The sequence below is a fragment of the Urocampus carinirostris genome, chromosome 19 (genome assembly GCF_059441175.1).
Source record: "Urocampus carinirostris isolate Australia breed hairy pipefish chromosome 19, RoL_Ucar_1.0, whole genome shotgun sequence".
NCBI lineage: Eukaryota > Metazoa > Chordata > Actinopteri > Syngnathiformes > Syngnathidae > Urocampus > Urocampus carinirostris.
The window spans coordinates 1,286,815-1,307,713 of record NC_142367.1 but is presented as its reverse complement, the minus strand read 5'-3'; the positions used below and the strand labels follow the sequence as shown (position 1 = coordinate 1,307,713).

General features: G+C 45.6%; 1 protein-coding gene across 3 annotated transcripts in view; it reads right to left on the bottom strand.

The window, feature by feature from the left end:
• LOC148346854 (carbohydrate sulfotransferase 15-like) overlaps positions 1-20,899 on the bottom strand; it is an 85,104-nt gene that overhangs the window by 10,922 nt on the left and 53,283 nt on the right. For all 3 annotated transcript variants that reach the window (XM_088323264.1, XM_088323263.1, XM_088323265.1), the window contains 4 exons: positions 19,195-19,338; positions 11,964-12,123; positions 6,642-6,798; positions 1,674-1,821 (listed from right to left, as the gene is read on the bottom strand). In XM_088323264.1, the coding sequence (XP_088179390.1) occupies positions 1,674-1,821; positions 6,642-6,798; positions 11,964-12,123; positions 19,195-19,338 (609 nt within the window). The remainder of the gene's footprint in view (positions 1-1,673; positions 1,822-6,641; positions 6,799-11,963; positions 12,124-19,194; positions 19,339-20,899) is intronic.

The following is a 20,899-nucleotide window of genomic DNA, read 5'->3' as shown; positions in this document are numbered from 1 at the left end:
CTTTCTCTTTCTTTCCCCCTCTCTCACTATTTCTCTCTTATCTCTTTTGTTTCGCACATTCCCTCTCTCTCCCTCTCTTTCACCCTTTCTCTATTTCTTTGTCCCACCTTCTCTCTTTTTCTCTCCCCCTCTCTTTCTTATTTATTTTTCTCTTTTTTCTTCCTCTCTAATCTACTAGTCCGGCCCCCAAGAGAATGTTTGTTCTATCACATGGCCCCCGAGTTGAAATTAGTTTAACAGCCCTGTTTTATATGAACCATGTTGAATGGATGCACGAGATATCAAACAATAAAAATGCCACAGTTCTTAGCACGCTGGAGATGCAGTATAGTATGTTTACACACAATCTAGGAAGAGGAAGCCGGATTTCTTCTTCGGGATGGATGCTGGGTGAGCTCTCACAGCGCCACACGCTGGCAGAAGCGCTATAGCACTGTCCTGTACTAGGAAAAAGGTGCACAATACAAAATCTAACTAATAGCAATTTTCTGATATTTTTGAACATCCCGAAGAAAATGTTTGTATGTACTGTTGTTCTTTTTTTGAATGTAGCAAGCAGGGGAGCGTGAGTATGTATTTTTGTTTATTGTAAAGTCATTTGAAAAACACTTGTATTTTTTATTGTTTTAAATTATACACTATTCTGTTTGGTCCACTATATATCTATCTCAACCTCTATTTCAATATTTGAACATACTGTTTGAATGAATCTGTATCGGGGCAGCACGGCGGCGCAGTGGTTAGCGCGTGTGCGGTACTCTTGTGAGGTCATGATACAGAACCTCCTGTGTGGAGTTTGCATGTTCTCCCCGTGCTTGCGTGGGTTTCCTCCGGGGACTCCGGTTTCCTCCCACATTCCAAAAACATGCATGTCAGGTTAATTGGCCTAACCAAATTGTCCCTCGGTGTAAATGAGCGGTGTGAATGGTGGTCTGTCACTGTGTGCCCCGTGACTGGCTGGCAACCAGTTCAGGGTGTCCCTTGCCCACTGCCCGAAGACAGCTGAGATGGGCTCCAGCACCCTCACAGCCCTACTGAGGATAAGCGGTGCAGATAATGGACTGATGGATATTTGAGGATATTAAAAATGAGATTTTTAAAATACTGATGCATCAAATCAAGCTGCTCTTTACAGTTTTGTTCTTTTATGATGTAGAAAATATAGTATTGCTGAAGAAACGACTGCGATGTCAGGAACCACTTGCGTGCATTTCTCTTACTTTTATTGTGAAAAGGGAAAGATAGTACACACGATCCATAGATCTTGGGTCGCGGGGAGGAGGATGCTCAGACGCAAAGGTGGTATTTCCGTGGCAAACGATGGCGGTGTCGAGAGCGAAAAAAAACAGATCAGTAACCGGGGGAGCAAAATCATAGTTGAGATCAGAAAAGGGGTCGGAGCCGGGAAACAGACGGGATTCAGAACAGGAGCGAATCAGGGTCGAAAAGCTTGCCTAGCGTAAGCTGAGGTTCGCAGACAGACTGACAACCGGTGACAGGAAGACGGGGGTATTAAAAGCGACAGCCAGCCATTCAGCATTCGAGGTAGTTGGTGCCAAAGGAGCAGACTCTGCCAGCAACAGCAGATTTCCAGATTTCTGCCAAGGACGCTTCTAACTATTGAGCTGACGTTTCGATTTAATAGCTCTTATGGCTCGACCTTGAGCACTTACCTAAGCCGAGGAACTGGAAGACTGTGTGCATGGTAGACGTCCTATTGGAAGCGTGGTCCTCAAGCCTCAAAACCAGGATCTGCTCGTGCCCAAAGACGCTAAACCAGTCCAACAGGTAGACCACGTAGAGGCCCACCTGCAGTCGCACCTGCAAAAACAAAATAACCAGCATACAACTTTTAGTTGGGTAACTTTTAGTCAATAAAGTATTTTCTTTGAAAATACATTCTCTTAATTTGTCATGGTTTGGCACCTGCAGACCCTCTCCTTCTCCAAAGATGGCAGCATTACCCCGTTTTCCAGTCCCACTCACTACTACTTTCCCTAGGTGATTTTCAATCAGACAATTAGTCGCCTCCATCATAAATACTCCAGGCTCCCACCTCACGCTGAAGCTTTTTGATTCCTGACGACATTCACCTGCCAAAACTACAAGCCTCTCCTCCCACGACTACTTTCTTCAGGACCCTCCTTGTTCCAAATTCACCCACACCAAGAAGTGCCACTCCAACTACATTTTAAAGATACTCTCAAATCTCCTTGTTGGGGTTGGCTAGGTTCTCATTCTGTCACCTTGTTGTCCTGCATTTGGGTCTGTCCAACACCTTGTGAAAGAATTGTAATTCACCATTCTTCTCATTTCAGGTTCCTGAAATAAATAGTCACTAAAAGGCAGCCAATATTGGCAATGGCTACCACCTTGAGTACTTTTACTATAGAAAAAGCTTGGTTTCAACATTGATACCAATACCTGGTATCGCTATGTGTGGTTTCCATGATTGATACAGTCATACCTGTCATGATTACTGATGCGAGGCACCTGAGCCTGCTCCTTTGGCAATCGCTGATTGGCTCCCTGTCACTTTTTAAACCCCCGTTTTCCTGTCACCGGTGGTCAGTCCGTCTGGGAAACTCAGCTCACGCTAGGCAAGCCTTTCGACCCTGACTCTTTCCTTCCCTGATTCCTGTTTGATTCCGATACAGCACCCCTTTTCTGAACTTGACTACGTTTTCGGTTCCCCTCACCGGCCGTCGATCTTTTTTTCCCCGCTTTCGACGCTGCCTTTGCTCAGCACGGAAATACCACTTCCGCGTCTGATTATCCTGCTCCCCACGATCAAAGATTTCCTTCCTTCTTCCTAATTAAACTAAGAGAAACGGACCCAAGTGGGTCCTGTCTTCATTGTGGTCTTGACAATACCTCTACTTACGTATTTAATTTGTTCCGGAAGTAGATTTGTACCCTGAAAATTTGTAAGTCGAGGCGCCTTTTAAATGTAAATTCGCTAATGCGTTCCAAGAAATGCAAAAGTATGATTTTTTTTTAATAAAACATTGAAAAAGCATCAGAACATGATCGAAGTTAATAAAATAATTACAATACCAAACAATCAACTTAAAACGAGAGGCACTCGATGTAAAAATTCAAAGTAAGGAAATAAATAAAAATATTCTCGTACTTTTTAACTAGCCTTCTTTGTTTACTGGTCCTCAGCAGTGTTTTTTTGCGTCCTGTAGTTTCCTTATTTTTTTTGTCCCTTCATCCACACAAGTAACAACCTCTCCATCTCGTCGTTCACAGTCAAGTCAAGTCAAGTCATTTTTATTTGTATAGCCCTAAATCACGAAGAGTCTCAAAGGGCTGCACATATTATTACACTATATTATACAGACTATTTTTCAGCCGACAAGAAGAGTAGGTTATTCATATGCTATGGAGTAGAAGTGAGTTTTAAGCTTAGATTTAAACATTTCCACTGAGGTTGCAGATCGGATCTCAGGGGGAAGAGCATTCCACAGCACCGGTGCCCGGATGGAGAACGCTCTCGAACCAACAGAACACTTCTTTGCTCTTGGGATCACCAGAAGACTGGCACTCTCAGATCGTAAGCTTCGGACCGGGACATAGGGGCAAATCAGATCTGAAAGATAAGAGGGAGCAAGTCCATGTATTATTTTGTATAATACTAAGAGAACCTTGAAATCACATCTAAGGCTAACTGGGAGCCAATGCAGGTTAGCCAAAATCGGTGTTATGTGATCATACTTTTTTGTCCTAGTTAAAAGCCTCGCTGCGGCATTTTGTACCAGCTGAAGAGACTTGATTCTAGACTTCGGGAGACCAGAGAGTAGTGCATTACAGTAATCGAGACGGGAGGTAACAAACGCATGAATTATAATTTTCCGCATCCGACTGAGACAGTATTGAACGGATTTTAGCAATGTTACGAAGATGGAAGAAAGCGGTTCTAGTAATTTTCTTTACATGCATTTCAAAGGATAGATCAGGGTCAAATATGACACCTAAATTTTTAACTGAGTCACTCTGTGTGATGTGACATTTGTCAATGTTCACAGCAGTTTTTGAGAATAAGTCACGGCATTTAGATGGACCAATGACTAACATTTCGGTCTTTTCAGAGTTAAGACGCAAGAAATTGAGTGACATCCACTCTTTTATCTCAATGAGGCAGGCCTCCAAATTTCCACAGTTTAGTGTGGGAGATTCCTCCAACGGAAGATATAGTTGCGTGTCATCTGCGTAGCAGTGGAAGCTGATATTGTACTTGCGAATAATATCACCTAATGGAAGCATGTAAATGCTGAAAAGAAGGGTGCCAAGCACTGAACCCTGCGGAACACCACACGTAACATTAAAGGGCTCAGATGTCATTTCACCATATTTAACACAGTGCGTCCTATCTGAAAGGTAGGATCTGAACCACGAGAGGATGGTTCCTGAGAGACCAATCCATTTTTCCAACCGTTCTAGTAGGAAATTGTGGTGCACTGTGTCAAAAGCAGCACTAAGATCCAGCAGCAGCAAAAGTGATGAAGCGCCAGAATCCATTGCCAGTAGGAGATCATTTGTTACCTTGATCAGAGCTGTCTCAGTAGAGTGGTTAGCCCTGAATCCTGATTGCATAGATTCAAAAAGGTTATTCTCAGATATGAAATCATTCAGCTGCTGTGCCACTACTTTTTCAAGTACTTTAGAAAGGAAAGGTAGGTTTGACACAGGTCTATAATTACTTAAGATTTCTGGATCAAGGTTGGTCGTTTCAGTGTGGGTTTAATAACGGCGGACTTAAAAGCTGCTGGAACTACACCTGAGGAGAGTGATATGTTTGAGATCATCAAGTGACAGTTCACTAAAACTGGACAATTTCCCTGGACAGCCACCCTGTCGTGCATCTGTAGATTTCAGCCCTTTAATATGTGTGGTATTAATAATGTCTTTAGCAATTTCTTCCTGTATGCATTGAATCTTCTTAGTAAAGAAGACCATTAAGTCATGAGCAGAGTGCGTCGAACTATCTGCGATAGTCTGTTGCCTTGTAAGCGATGCTACAGTGTCAAAAAGGACTTTGGGATTGTTCTTTTGAGACGCAATCACCTTCGAAAGGTAGGCCGATTTTGCAGAGGCAAGGGCCGCTTTATACTTTAACAAGCTGTCACACCAGGTTTGATGGAAAACCTCAAGCTTGGTAGTGCATATATATATATATATATATATATATATATATATATACATATATATATACTGATGGCAGATGGAAAACAGCAAATGCAATGAATATTATAAGATTTATAATAAACTTAAATCTAAAGTGTTGTTCTGTTATATATTCTGATTATCCATCCTTAATACAGCCCGCAGGGATGACGTGGGACCCTCTTCCCATGGGCTCACCACCTGTAGGAGGGGCCAAAGGGGTCGGGTGCGTAGAGAGCTGGGTAGCGGCCAAGGGAGGGGTCCTTGGCATGACGATCCCCGGCTACAGAAACTGGCTTTTGGGACATAGAATGTTACCTCTCTGGCAGGGAAGGAGCCCGAGTTGGTGTGTGAGGTTGAGAAATTCCAACTAGATATAGTTGCCTCAACGGCTTAGTGCCTTTACGTTGGGGTTCACCCCGGTAGACGAAAGGGTAGCCTCCCTCCGCCTTCTGGTAGGGGGACGGGTCTTGACTGTTGTTTGTGCTTATGCACCAAATAGCAGTTCAGAGTACCCACCCTTCTTGGAATCCTCAGAGGGTGTGCTTGAGAGTGCGCCCCCTGGGGACTCCCTTGTACTGCTGGGAGACTTCAACACTCATGTGGCCAATGACAGTGAGACCTGGAGGAGCGTGATTGGGAAGAACGGCCCCCTTGACCTGAATCCGAGTGGTGTCTCGTTATTGGACTTCTGTGCCCATCATGGTTTGTCCATAATGAACACCATGTTCACACATAAGGGTGTCCACATGTGCACTTGGCACCAGGATACCCTAGGCCATAGTTCGATGATCGACTTTGTCATCTTCATTCATGCAATGTTTGCGTTGCGTTGTCTGCTACAAGCCATGTGAACTCTTTACACAATGCTTTTAATGTATGTTTACGTTTTGTAGCGTCATCAATGTTGTTTACTTCTTTTGAATATTTCTTCTGGGGCTGAGGTTCTGGCTTGATTCTTAACCACACATTTTGTTCTCTGTGCGTCTACTTTGGAAAATGATATGCAAATGCACAACCTCATAATGCTCGGGAAAATCCGGAAGCACAAAGTTATTTGATGCAGGCTCCTCATTGGCTGCAGAGTATGCATATTGCCAAACTAACCGAAATTTCCAATCCGAACGAACAATTCAAAATCGGAATGAAGCAAACATGTAACAAGCTACCATTCCATCCTGTAAAAATGAAAAAAATAAAGAACGAAATATTTTTTTTTCTTAAAAAAGTTGTCGGCCACCCGGGCGAAGACGTTTTGTAAGTTGTACGCCCAACGTGAAAGATGCACGACCCGGGCGTCCGGGCAGATGTTATTTCAGACACTGACATAATACAGTGTTAATAATTTTACAAATAAGTTTCAATGGAGTTTAATCGCATTCATGGCCAAACTAAGTAGGGCAGCGTCTGTAACGACTTTTTTTCAGTAACGCAGCCAACAGTCCCGTTGAGTGGCGTGGTGCGACACTCACTGGCATGGCGTTGTTGATGCTGCTGTTGTAGACGCAAGAACGTAGCGCGGAGTCGGCCAGGCAGCCATCCAAAAGATTTAAAGACTCGGACACTTTCTCATGGAAATCCTCTGCCGACTTGTTGGTGATTCCGAAGTACAAGTAGTCCGAGTAGAGCCTGAAAAAACAACAGATAGGCTACCTGAAAATTACACAATGCAGGAATTCATATCTAATCTATCTATATATATATATATTAGACCCAACTGCTGTATTGGGAGTCATATACATTCAAGCATTTTCCTGACCTTTAAAGGCGACATTAAAAGTAAAGCATTTTCAAGGATTTCAAGCACCCATACTAGCCGTACTAGATTAAACATGGCACACCAGGATTAACATGTAATAAAGACTTAAAGGGACATTGTGTATTATTTAACTCATGGTGGTAAAAAGATCGCTTCAATTGCCACTTGTACACTATTGGCAGAATGTAGCCTTTGTCTATATAACAATGGTGTCCAGAATATTCTGCCTTTGAAAAAAAAATCACAAAAAGCAGTCCATCACCAGCGTCTGATTCAAGCAACATTCTCATCACACAAAATTTGACCAACATGCAAGGATGGGAAGGAGAAGAGAAAAAAACTATTGAGCTATCAATAAACTGTAGCATAGAATTTTTTTTTGATTGTGTTAACTTAAAAATGAAGATTATGCACTGCTCCTTTTGCATAAAAGCATCAATATTTAGACAATCATCCATTATATGTCACAGTTGCCATGGCACCCCATTGGCCCCGCCCGTGTGGCGCCAGCTGCAGCCTTTTGACAGATTTGCTACCTGTCAGTATTTAAACTCTGTCCTGTCGGTCCGTCTGTGAATCTCTGTTTTTACACAGAAAGTCCTTTTTCGCCTGTTCTGTTTTTTGCCCCTGTTTGTCTCCCGCTACGATCTGTTTTTGATCTCGACCACGTCTGTTCTCCCGTCCTGAATAACGATCTATTTTTGATCTCGACCACGTCTACCCTCCTCTCCTGGCTTTCGACTTGTTTCAGATCCCGACCACATTTTTGCTCTTCTGTTCCGGCTACTGACCCGTTTTTTCTGTTCCTGACACCGCCATCGCTCGCCACGGAAGTCTCACTTCCGCGTTCCGAGCGACTGGCTTCCTGAGTCCAGCAATCCCCGGACGTGGGCGCAACCCTTTCCCTTTCTTCAAATAAAATGTTACGCGAGTGGGTCCTGTCTCCATTCTGGTCCTGACATTATATTAAAAAAAAAAAGTCCATTCAACAATTAGATAGATAGATAGATAGATACTTTATTCATCCCCTAAGGGAAATTCACATTTCCAGCAGCATTCCTGAGCTGAGAACAGTACAATAAAGCCAAAAGAATACAATATACAAATACCCAGTGTGACGTGCAAATGCCCACTGTAGCGTGTTATATAGAGTAACTAAATAGTGCTACACAGAAAATTAAAAAAAAAAAAAACATTGGACGCCTTTACTTGCGGTAAACTTTCTAATACTATCACTAATTTTATTGTTTGGGGCTGGGGTGTGTACCAAATCCGAATCGTTGGCCTCACTATCGCCCTCTGCCATGAGGCAAGAGAATTGTGTGCCTCACTCTGCATCTGCAGACGCTTAGCACAGTAATACGTTACATACTGATTGTACTAATGATATTCAGGATGGCGGCACGGACTAGTGGTTAGCGCATCCGCGACATAGTCCTGAGCTCATGGGATCAAATCCAGCTTCCAGCCTTCCTGAGTGGGGTTTACATGTTCTCCCTGCGCTTGCGTGGGTTTCTTCTGGGCACTTTGGTTTCTTCCCACATTCAAAAAAACCATTCATGTCACGAGTGAGTTGTCTGTCCCTGTGTGGCCTGCGGCTGTCTGGCAAACAGTTCAGGGTGTCCCCTGCCCACTAGCTCCAGCAACCCTACTGAGGATAAGTGGTGCAGATAAAGGATTGATGGATGGATGTTCACGATTTGAAGATTATACCATTTTTAAAAAATATTTATTTCATAGAATTAAATAACTGTAAAGATAAACAAGGTATCATGGTTCAACCATTAAATATATATCTAATTTAATATTTCCATGATGAGATTGTGTCTCTCCCACCTCCCCTGACTGTAAGTCACTGCTTGAATTTGAGTTGTTTTATTTTATCTGGTAGTTTTAACTCATAAATCCATTGCTAGTGCACTTATGCATTTTTCTTTGTAGTGGATTTACAGTGCCTTGAAAAATAGAATAGACTTTTTATTGTCATTCTTTGTAACCATACACAGAACGAAATGTCGATACACCTGACCCGTACAGTTAAACTGTAGTGAGCCGATGCAGCCGCAGCCAAACAGGCCGCCGCCATTTTAGACCCAACTGCTGTGTTGGGAGTCATTAGGTGACAAAAACCCCCAATTCCAACCCTTAATGCCGAACGTCAATGAGGGAGGCAATGAGTACCAATGTTGTAAGTCTTAGGTATGACTCGGCCGAGGCTTGAACCAGCGACTTCCCAGTCTCGGAGCAGGCGCCCTACCATCTAGGTTACCGAGCTGGCGAAAGAATCCTCGTTGTTGGCAGGACAACTACAAAAAGTACCACCTACATGAATTCTGAGTATTTTGCATATTCAAATATTACACAGAGACAACCAAAGGAAATGTGAAATGCACTTTTGAAATGTCAATTCCGTTTATTAAACAAAGACAATCCAAAACAATCTGGCCCCATAATAAATCACAGAGTAACCGAGTTCCTTTCCACGAGCCTGTCAAGACCAGAACGGAGACAGGACCAACTCGCATAACGTTTCTCACAGAAGGAATAGGAGCGGACACACAACCCGGAGATTGTTGGTTGCGGAGAGTAGGTTGCTCAGATGGGAAAGTGGGACTTCCGTGGCGAGCGAGGGCAGTGTCAGGAATGGAAAAAAGTCGAAAGCCAAAAGAGGAGCGTAGACGTGGTCGAGATAAAAAAACTGATTGTTATTCGGGGCGGGAGAACAGACGAGGTCGAGATCAAAACAGATCGTAATTCGAGACGGGAGAGCAGACGTGGTCTAGCTTAAAACATATCGTAGCGGGAGAAAAACAGGAGCAAAAACAAGGGCAGGCGAAAAAGTGCTTGCCGTGTAAAAACGGAGATTCGCAGACGGACCGACAAAAGGGGACTGACATGACAGAGTTTGAATACTGACAGGGAGCCAATCTGTCAACAAGCTGCAGCTGATGCCCACGGGCGTGGCCAATTGGGCGCCAAGGCAACCGTGACAGAAGCTGGAGCCACACAGCGGGGGGCCAATAGGACGCCATGGCAACCGTGACAGAGCCACACCGAAAAATGATGGACACCACCTGTTTTGAATGAAAAAAATCACTAAAATGTAATCTGTTGTCCTTAGTGAAGTAGGCTACAAAATTTCACGAATACAATTGGCATGCCATGATCGAACGAAATTCCAGAAGAAATAAAGGGAAAATCATTTAAATCTATCAGTCTAGAAAAAGTCACAAACACATTTCCAAGGCTGTAGTGCTTTAACAAACCACTGTCAGATCCATTATTCACAAATGAAGAAAGCTGGGAACAGTGGTAAACCTTCCCAGTAGTGGTCGTTCAACAAAGATTACTCCAGGAGTGCAACCCCAGCTTACTCAGGTTACAAAAGAACCTTGAAAAACATTCAAGGAGCTGCAGGCTTTGCTCTCAGGTCAGTGTTAATGACTCCACTGTAAGAAGGACACTGGCCGAAATGGCCTGCATGGGAGAGTTCCCAGGCGAAAACTATCGCTCTCACAAAAGAACAAAAAGTCATCTCACATTTGCCATAGAGCATCAAGACTTTTGGTGAATCATTATGTGGTCTGATGAGTCAAAACATTTTGGAAAGTGTGCGTCATGTGGCATAAAGCATTTGACAAAAAGAACATGATACCAACAGTAAAGCATGGTGGTGGCAGTATAATGGTCTGGGGCTGTTATGATTCCTCAGGACCAGGACAACCTTCTGTGGTTGACGGAATAATACATTCTGGTGCTTACTAAGCGATTCTGAAGGAGGTCTGGCCATAAGGTTGCGCCCTAAAGTTTGAATGCTCTTGCATCATGCACCAGGACAACGATCTGAAACATACCTGTCGTGATTACTGATGCGGGTCACCTGAGTCTGCTCCGTTCGCGCCAAAAGCAGCGGTGCCTGATTGGCTGTTGTACTCTTTTTAAACCCCCGCCTTCCTGTCAACATTCGTCAGATCGACTGCGAACCTTAGCTACACGCAAGGCAAGCTCTTTTGACTCCTGACTCTATCCTGCCCTGTTTTCCATCTGATTCCCTTTGCTGACCTCTTTTCTGAACCTGTTTATGTTTTTGCTCCTCCGTCCCGGCCATCAACCTGTTTTTTCTCGCTCTTGACATTGCCTTTGATCAACAGGGAAGTGCCACTTCCGCGTTCCCAGCGATTTGCTACCCGTGACCGACGATCACCGGATCGTGGGTGTAAGCCCTTTCCTGGGTGTAAGCTGGGTAAAACGAACGCAACTGGATCCCGTCTCCTTTCCTGGTCTTTGACAATACTAGCAAGTCCACCTCTGAGTTGCTCAAAAGAACGCAAAATGAAGGTTTTAGAGTATCCAAGTCCAAGTCCGGATTTAAATCTACTTGAGACGCTATGGTCTGACCTTAAACAGGTTATACCCTCCAATATGGCGGGTTTAAAACACTTTCGTAAGGAAAATGGGGCCAAAATGTTTCCAGGACGTTGTGAAAGACTGGTCATCCTGGAAGGGAGATTACCACCCGTGAGGCCCCTTCTCAAGGTTCCTTTTTTCCTCATGCTGAGGTTTTGAGTTTTTCCTTGCCCGCATGTTGGTTTCAGATCAGGCGATGGTGTAATTGTAATCCTGTGCAGTCCTTGTGACATTTTTGTGATTAAGGGCTATACAAATAAATATGACTTGACTTGAATCATCGTAATGGTTTGATTTCTGTTGTCACTGCAAAAAGTGGCTAACTCGTGAGTAAGTTCGGGGAGCAATTACTTTTTCACATAGGGCCAGAAAGGTTTTGATTTTTTTTGTGCCTTGATAAATGGAATCAACACTTCAAAAATGCATTTTGAATTCCCTTGACTCTGTGAAATGTTAAAATTGAGTTGATTGTGAGTGGTAAATATGCAAAAGACACAGAAATCAGGAAGGGGAAATCATTTTTCACAACACTTTAAGTGTTTGAAATGTTAAGTACTATCTAAATGCCGAAAAACTAAAATAGTAAACATTGGTAAAAAAAACAAAAAAAAAACAAGGAAAAGCGGACCTTTCCACTGGGTCCCTGAGCATGACAATAAAGCGGGCCTTGGGCTGCAGAGCATGCACAAAGTCCTGGATGAGGAAGGGCGGTTCCCCATTGTTAGTAGTGTTGTCGTAGAAGTACACCCAGGCGTTGTTGTCCCACATGGTTGACGCGCTGGCTTCGCCTGTTCAACACAAAATACCAATTTTTTTAAGAATGGCTTCCAATTAAGTATTTGGAATTGAGGTCACAAGTTTATGTCGTATTACAAATATATATATATATATATATATATATATATATATATATATATATATATATATATTTTTTTTTTAACATATATTTTAACATATATTTTATGTTGATAATATCTGTGTACTATTTGCCCTCATGTAGGCTTTAGATGAGATGATGGTGTCATAATAGTCTGTGGTTTGCAATAACCCGTGGTCTTTGCAGCCCTTTGAGACTCTTTGTAATTAAGGGCTATACAAATAAACATGACTTGACTTGACTTAACATTTTTCTGTTTTCTTTTCATTTTTAAATTTTTCTCTCTTTTTTAATTTTATTTTCCTTTTTTTTACTTTCACTATTGGTCTTACAATTATCTTATTATTATTATTTATATTATATTTTTCTTTCTCTTTTTATTTTTCCCTTTTTCCTTTAAACCCCTTTCTTCTTGAGTTTTACTTTTTATCTCACTTCCTTTTTTTCTTGTTTTTTCTTGTTTTTTCTTTTTTCTTTTCTTCCTTCTCTTCTTATCAAAAGTAATACGATTTTGGTAACTTGGGGTGTCCGCATTTTGTCTTCTTCCGATGTCCTTTCAGCCCTCATTTTCAGAATAGGACAGAATATAACTTCTAGTTGGAAAAAAATACACACTCCTTTCAACTGTCCCATAAAGTCAGGGGCCTCAACTATCACCCTGGGGGCTGCAATTGGCCCCGGGCAAAGAGTTTGAGAAGCCTGTTCTACATAGTCTGTTTTGCTGTGAGTAAACAGGTGCCTGTCAAGAATCAGAACGGACTTATTTATTGGAAAGAGTTGTTGGAGCTGGCTTGTGACGCCGGCGCTTGTCGGTCATCAACCTCTTCGGGCGGACTGGCAGCTCCGTGACAGGTAAGTGGAAGGTACAGCTTAGCAGGTAAGTCGATGGCCAGGGCGGGAGAGCAGGTCGAAAAACGTGGGTCGGAAACAGGTCGAAAACGGAAGGCAGGCAGGAATCAGGCAAGAGGAGTCGTAGGTACTTTGTAGTCTGGAGAAACACACAGGGATACAAAAAGTACAATTCGACGTCCATCTCTGGACGCAGACGTCTCTGAACGTCAGCCAATCAGGAAGTGCGCTCCAGCGCGCCAAACGATTGCCCCAGGCGACTTCACTTAGGCAATCACGACAGAACCCCCCCTTCAAGGGACGGCTCCAGAAGTCCCCCCCAAAAAATTAATCCAAGACACGTCAAAGGGAAACACAGGTAATCCAATGAAAAAGGTCACAACTAATCCCAAAAATACGTCACCGATAATCACAGAGTGCATAACAGGCAGTCCTCCGGCGAGCCACAGAACGTCCACAGGCATATCACCGGTGATCCCCAAGAACGTATAAACAATCCACCGGTCAGAACAGAAAAAATAATTCACAGGCAAAAGGAAAAAAACGTAACAGCACAGTACCTCTCAGAATTCCTCTGAATGAACGGAGACCCCATCGTCAGCATCCGAAGGGGCGTCAGGGGGTGGGTCTGCAGGTGGAAGGGTTGCGGTGCCGGACCCCCAGGGACTACCACGGCGCGGAGCTGGTTGGTCTGGATGTAGGCGGTGGAATTCCGCCACGAGAGACCAGTCCAGGATCTGCCGGGTGGGGACCCATGACCTCTCCTCCGGACCGTATCCTTCCCAGTCGACCAAGTACTGGAGTCCCCAACCCCTGCGTCGAGAGCAGAGCAGGCGACGCACAGCGTAGACAGTTTCCCCGTCCAGGAGACACGGAGCCGGGGGAGGAGGCATTTCGGGTGCCAACAGGCTCTGGCTGACAGGCTCGATCCGGGAGACATGGAACGTGGGGTGCACCTTCATAGACCTCGGTAGGCGGAGACGGACCGCTGAGGGGTTGATAATCTTTTCTAAGGGGAACGGGCCGAGAAATCGAGGAGCCAGCTTCCTCGACTCAACCCTCAGTGGCAGATCAGCGGATGAAAGCCAAACACTTTGGCCCAGCTGGTAGTTCGGAGCAGGGTTCTTCCGTCGATTAGCCCCAACTGAATGAGACTTGCCTGCCCGGAGGAGTGTGACCCTGGCACGAGCCCACGTTCGTCGACAGCGGTGGGCATTAGCAGTTGCGGACGGGCAGGAAGCTTCCCCTTCCTGGCTAGGGAACATAGGTGGTTGGTAGCCATATACGCACTAGAAGGGGGACATCCCCGAAGAGGAGCTAACCAGGGAATTGTGGGCGTACAGATCCTGGTTAACCCGCTCTGACTGACCGTTTGGACTGAGGGTGGAACCCCGATGAGAAGCTGACCGAGGCTCCCAGCAGACGGCAGAACTCCTTCCAAAAACCGGACGAGAACTGGGGACCCCGGTCTGAGACAATGTCCTGAAGGATGCCATGGAGGCGGAATACGTGTTGCTGGACTGCCAGCGCGGTTTCTTTAGCGGAGGGAAGCTTGGGTAGTGCTACGAAATGGACCATCTTGCTGAACCGGTCCACAACGGTAAGTACGGGTGTCATCCCCACAGATACTGGCAATCCTGTCACAAAGTCCATGGCGATTTGGGACCATGGTCGGCGGGGATCCGGCAATGGGTGTAGTAGACCGGCCGGGCGTTGTTCTGGGCACATACTTGACAGGCTGAAACGTATCCTCGTACATCTTTGGCCATGGAAGGCCACCAGAAACGTCGGGACAAGTAACTGTGGGTCCGAGCCGACCCCAGGTGGCAAACCAGGCGAGAATCGTACCCCCATTGAAAGACCTCAGACCGTAAGGGTTCAGGGACGAATAGTCGGCCCTCGGGACAGGAGCTAGGACTGGCTTGATCTGGTAGCGCCTCTCTGACTCGGGCTTCAATATCCCAGGAAACAGCGCTACCATGCAGGAAGCCGGGAGAACGGTTGCAGGACCCTGAGGTTGCTCGTCTGGCTTTTGGAATTGCCGGGAGAGGGCGCCGGGCTTCACGTTGCGGGACCCGGGTCTGTAGGACAGGGTAAAATTGAAACGGGTAAAGAACAGTGACCAACGTGACTCACGTGGGTTCAGTCGTTTTGCAGATCTAATGTATTCCAAATTTTTGTGATCCGTCCAAACTAAGAACGGCACCGTTACCCCCTCCAACCAATGCCGCCATTCCTGCAGTGCTAGCTTGACGGCCAACAACTCACGATCCCCCACATCGTAGTTGCGTTCGGCTAGGGATAACTGCAGAGAAAAGAAGGCGCACGGGTGCATCTTCTGGTCCTTGTCAGACCTCTGGGACAGGACGGCCCCAACTCCCACATCTGAGGCGTCCACCTCCACTACGAGTTGGCGTGCGGGGTCAGGTACCTGGAGTATAGGGGCCGTAGAGAGATGGTTCTTTAAACAGTTGAAAGCCTCATTGGCCGTGGGGTTAGGGTTGGTGAAGACCGTGAGAGGAGCTGCCACCGAGCTGTAGTTCCTGATGAATCTCTGGTAAAAGTTGGCGAATCTTAGGAATTGTTTAAGCTTTTTGCGAGACTCCCGGACAGGCCAAGAGGTAATGGCTGATACTTTGGCAGGGTCCATCTGAAGGCTCCCTTCCGACACAATGTAGCCCAGGAACAAAACAGACTCAGCATGGAACTCGCATTTCTCCGCCTTAACAAATAGAGAGTTCTCCAGGAGACGACGGAGAACGAGCTGGACATGTTTCTGGTGCTCCTAGAGGGACTTCAAAAAAATCAAAATATCATCCAGGTACACAAATACAAAGCGATTGAGCACATCTCGTAAAATGTCATTAATCAAGGATTGGAAAACGGCGGGGGCGTTGGTTAACCCGAATGGCATTACCAGGAACTCATAGTGACCGGTGGGTGTGTTGAATGCCGTTTTCCACTCATCTCCCACCCGGATTTGGACCAAATGGTGGGCAATTTGCAGGTCAAGCTTAGTGAAGATTGTGGCCCCCTATAGAAGTTCAAAAGCAGAGGCAAGCAGAGGCAAGCAGAGGCAAAGGGTAACGATTCTTAACCGTGATGTCATTGAGCCCTCGGTAGACTATACAGGGCCGGAGTGACCCGTCCTTCTTTTCGGCAAAGAAGAACCCCGCCCCCGGTTGTGAAGAAGAGGGCATCAGAAATGTACTCCTCCATTGCCTCTCTCTCGGGAATTGACAGGGAGTAGAGGCGGCCCCGAGGAGGAGTGGATCCTGGCAGTCGGTCAATCGCGCAGTCGTAGGGTCTATGAGGCGGTAGGGAAGAGCTCTTAGCTTTACTGAACACTTCCCGTAGGTGGTGGTAGCAAACTGGAGATCAAATATCAGCCGACAGTTTACAAGGAAGGGGCGGATCTGGGCGGGATCTCCACAGAACTTCTCCAGCGCGCCCACTCGTGGTTCAGCGAACCCGGCGCCAAGCTGATCTAGAAGGGGCGGAGTCGGATTACGTGGCCGTGTACCCGGGGAAGTCTTGCAATGCCCTGATGACGTTGTTCGTTGTGCTAACATGTCGGGTAAACTTGCCCAATGCTGCTGATGTTGTTCAAACAAGTGCTGGTGTCGTTGCACTTCTTGAACAAGGGTGGAGACATCATGGGCAATTTGCTGTACCGCGCCTTCAGTCTGGAGTAGGCGCTGTAACGCGGATGGTTGATCGGCCTTTCCGCATTCTCCGGAGGGGAGAGAAACGCCCGCTGGATCCATGCTGTGGTCGGATTATTCTGTCAAGAACCAGAACGAACTCTCGGATCCAATAGCGTTTGTTTCAAAGGAGTTTTTATTGGAAAGAGTTGTTGGAGCTGGCTTATGACGCCGGCGCTTGTCGGTCATCAACCTCTTTGGGCAGAATGGCAGCTCCGTGACAGGTAAGTGGAAGGTACAGCTTAGCAGGTAAGTCGATGGCCAGGGCGGGAGAGCAGGTCGAAAAATGTGGAACGGAAACAGGTCAAAAACGGAAGGCAGGCTTGAATCAGGCAAGAGGAGTCGTAGGTACTTTGTAGTCTGGAGAAACACACCGGGATACAAAAAGTACAATCCGACGTCCATCTCTGGACGCAGACCGCTTAAGAGGAGAACATCAGCCAATCAGGAAGTGCGCTCCAGCGCGCCAAACGATTGCCCCAGGTGACTTTACTTAGGCAATCACGACAGTACCAAATTTTGTTCATATGGTTGATTATTGCTCAATAAGGGCAATTGCAGTCATTAATAAGAGGAGCAATTGGCTGAGGTTGACAGGTAAGAATTTTTCTAGAACATAACCGACAAATCGAAAATAAAAACTCTAGGAAACATTTTTCCCATTTCATATAAAGCGCAGAAAATAGAAAATGCTCGAAAAAAACGATAATCTGGCCGTCAATGTTGAAGTCAGCCATGCGGCCAACTGTCTTTTTGGCGGGGCGTAACTCTAGCCTCCGAGGCACGGTGTGTAAATACTGATCGGCGGATTTGGCGCCTTACCTGGCATTATTTATTTAAAGTGAGGAACAAATAAGAATAGCCGGCTAGACCGCAAACAATGGTTGAGATAAACGCTGAAGGATTGCCGTTAGTAAAATACAAAAATTAGATACACGTCTTTATGGAGTCTTTGAGTGTAGTTAGTGGGTTGGCAAATTGATTGGCTATTAGGTTACAGTATTTTATAGATTGGTAAGGTGCCCAGTTATGATTTGGTTTCCTTTCCCTATGGCTAGGGGAAAGCACCTTGGCCACGCATGGTTTCCTGTCCTGGCGGCGAGGAGGAGTTCCTTCAGCCACGGCTGGTTTCCTGTCCTTGTGGCGAGGAGAAGATTCTTCGTCAATGGCTAGTTTCCCGTCCTGGCAGCAAGGGAAGGCTCCTTTGCACCGTCTGGTTTTCTGCCCTGGCGGTGAGAAGAAATCTCTTTTCTTGGGACTGGTTTCCTGTCCTTGTTGCAAGGGAAAGGCTTCTCGGATGCGCCTTGTTCCAGATTTTGGCGGCAAGGAGAAGGCCTCTCGGCTGCGGCTGGTTTCCTGTTCTGGCAGCGAGGGGAAGGCTTCTCATCAGCGCCTGGTTATGACCCTTGGATTTTGGAATACCCCTTTCGCACAATGGCTAACTATGCTAAAACATCTCTCACCTCAGTCATCAGCAAGGGTCTTTACCAGTGATGCATACATGCCAACCTGTTGCCATTAAAAAAGGTGGATGTGATCTCGCAGCCTGATTTGGTACGAAAAACAATCCGTCTTTTGGAAAACAATATACAGTATACGTATGTCCTTTCAAGGAAATCGCTTCAAATCCCAACATTCTGTAATATTGCCTTTTATATCTATGAGTCATGACTATTTATGTGGGGACCAGAACGGAGACAGGACCCACTTGCGTTACGTTTCTCTCAGTTTTATTGGAAGAAAGGAAAGGGTTACAATTGCTGGACACGGGGTGCAGGTCGCTCTGAACGCAAAAGTGGGACTTCCGTTGCGAGCAATTGCGGTGTCGGGAACGGAAAAAACGGAGAGCAATAAACGTGGTCGGGATCGGAAACAAGTCGAAAGCCAGGAGAGGAGAATAGACGTGGTCAGGATCAAAAAACGGTCGAAGCCGGGAAATAGACGGGAACAAAAAAAAGCGGGAGTCAGGTTCGAAAAATCTTGCCTAGAGTACACTGAGGTTCGCAGACGGACTGACAGCAGGTGACAGATAGATTTGGGTTTGAATAGTGATAGGGAGCCAATCAGAGTCCGAGGCAGTTGGTGCCAAAGGTGCGGGCACAGGTGCATCACATCGGTAATCATGACAATTTACCATTTTTTAAATTATTCATTGTTAAATGCGTATTAGGATGCATCTTATTCTTGTATCGACAATTATTGGAATAACATTTATAAAAAAAATGTTCTTCAGATGCTGATACCTGGTGTGGTACTCATCTAGCCGTAATTTAAAAGAATGTTAGATTTTAATCTAACTTGCTAAATCCCTGATGAGCTAGATAAAGTTCATAAGTGTATCAATTGAACTCTTGGATTTATACCACCAGAGTAAAAACGTCAAACAGGGTTATTGTATAAAAAAGTTATAATGGCAAGCAAAACCTTACCGATGATTATGTCAGGCCGACTGGGTGCACTGCTGTTGTTGGCCACTAGGCTTCCTTGGATGAGATAAGCGGCCTGGTCGAACAAGTCTAGGTAGTCCTCCACTGGGTAGCGGTTGTGAAAGCCCTCGCTTGGACGGATGAGCCCTGGACGGCAACATGAAATGAGAAAATGTAAAGCTAAATGCTAATGAAAACATTGTAAATCTCATGGTTTGGAGCCTACAGTCCTTCTCCTTCTCCAAGATGGTGATCCCTAGGTGTTTCCAATTTAGACAATTGGCCACCGCTACTATATATGATCCAGAGACTCTTACCTCACACTGCCTGAGACTTTTTACTTTCTGATGACATTCACTCGCTTAGTGAACAGCTTCTCCTCCAGACCCAAATGCAGGACACAATTAGACGGAAAACAAGGGTTGTGATTTACCCCCAACTGGGGGAAGGGGAGAGCGTTAATTTAACAACAACAACAAACTTTAGTAGAGAGAAGGGAGTCTGGGACGTGAACTGCCGAAGAGGGTAAATTGAGAAGGGGTCTTTGGGTGGAGAAAATCTTGAAAAGGATTGCTAGAGTGGAGGATCTTGGGACAAGGAGGAACATGGAAAGAAGGTCCGGGAAAAGTTGCTTAAAATCTTGAAAGGGTGTACCTTCCATAAGGTAGTTGGGGTGGCAGGTCTTAAAGTGGATGAACTTGAAACGAAGAACTGAAGAAAAAAGTCACGGGAGGAGAAACTAGTCGTCTTGTCGAGTGAATGTCTTCAGGAATCAAAACGGTGCAGCAAAGTGAGTTGGGAGCCTGGAGTGTTTATGGTAGAGGTGGCCAATTTTCTGATTGGAATCCGCTAGGAAGAGGAATACAGTGGGACCTCGCTACTTCGCGCTTCGACGTTCGCGGCTTCAGAGCTTCGCGGCCTGTAATAGTTAATTTTTTTTATTTTTTTTTATTTTTTAAGGGCGTCACTACTTCGCAGAGTTTCACTTTTAGAGGGTGGTTTTGGTCCCCATTAACCGGGTCTAAAAAATAATGATTAAAAAAATAATAATAATAATAATAATAATTTTTTTTTACTTGCAGCGCACCACGGGTGCCGTTCGGTCGCTCCCGCGAGCGAGCCCCTAACCTGCGGCGCGGGTACTTTCGGGCGCGATACGCACGACACCACGACAGGCCGAGCGGGTCGGGCGCTCGGCCCGGAGGCCGGTGCATCTCCCGCTCGGGCCGCGAGGGCCTTCGCCTCGGCAACCCTTTCTGCAAAGCCCTTTCTGAAAGAATACCATGAAATAAAGTTTTATAGTCTAATCCATTAAACTTGCATTGATGCAAACTGAAGTCTCGTCCTCGTCGTCAGGTTGAAGGCGATGCTTTGGGCAGAGAGTTGTCGTTTCGAAAAAGCTTTTGTGCCAGGTGACGAGGATTTCCAAAATGGAAGTTTCTGTCGTTGAAGAGGTCGTCCACCACGCGGTGCCGCTCCGCTTCCTGATTGTCGCTACTTCGCAGATTTTCACTTTTTGCGGGTGGTTTTGGTCCCCATTAACCGGGTCTAAAAAAATAATAATTAAATAAAAAAAAAAAAAAACGTTTTTTTTTTTTTCAAGGTGCGCCGCTACTTTGTGGATTTTCACATATCGCGGGCGGTTTTGGTCCCCATTAAACGCGATAACCGAGGTCCCACTGTAGTGAGGGGGACAGGAAAATGGGGT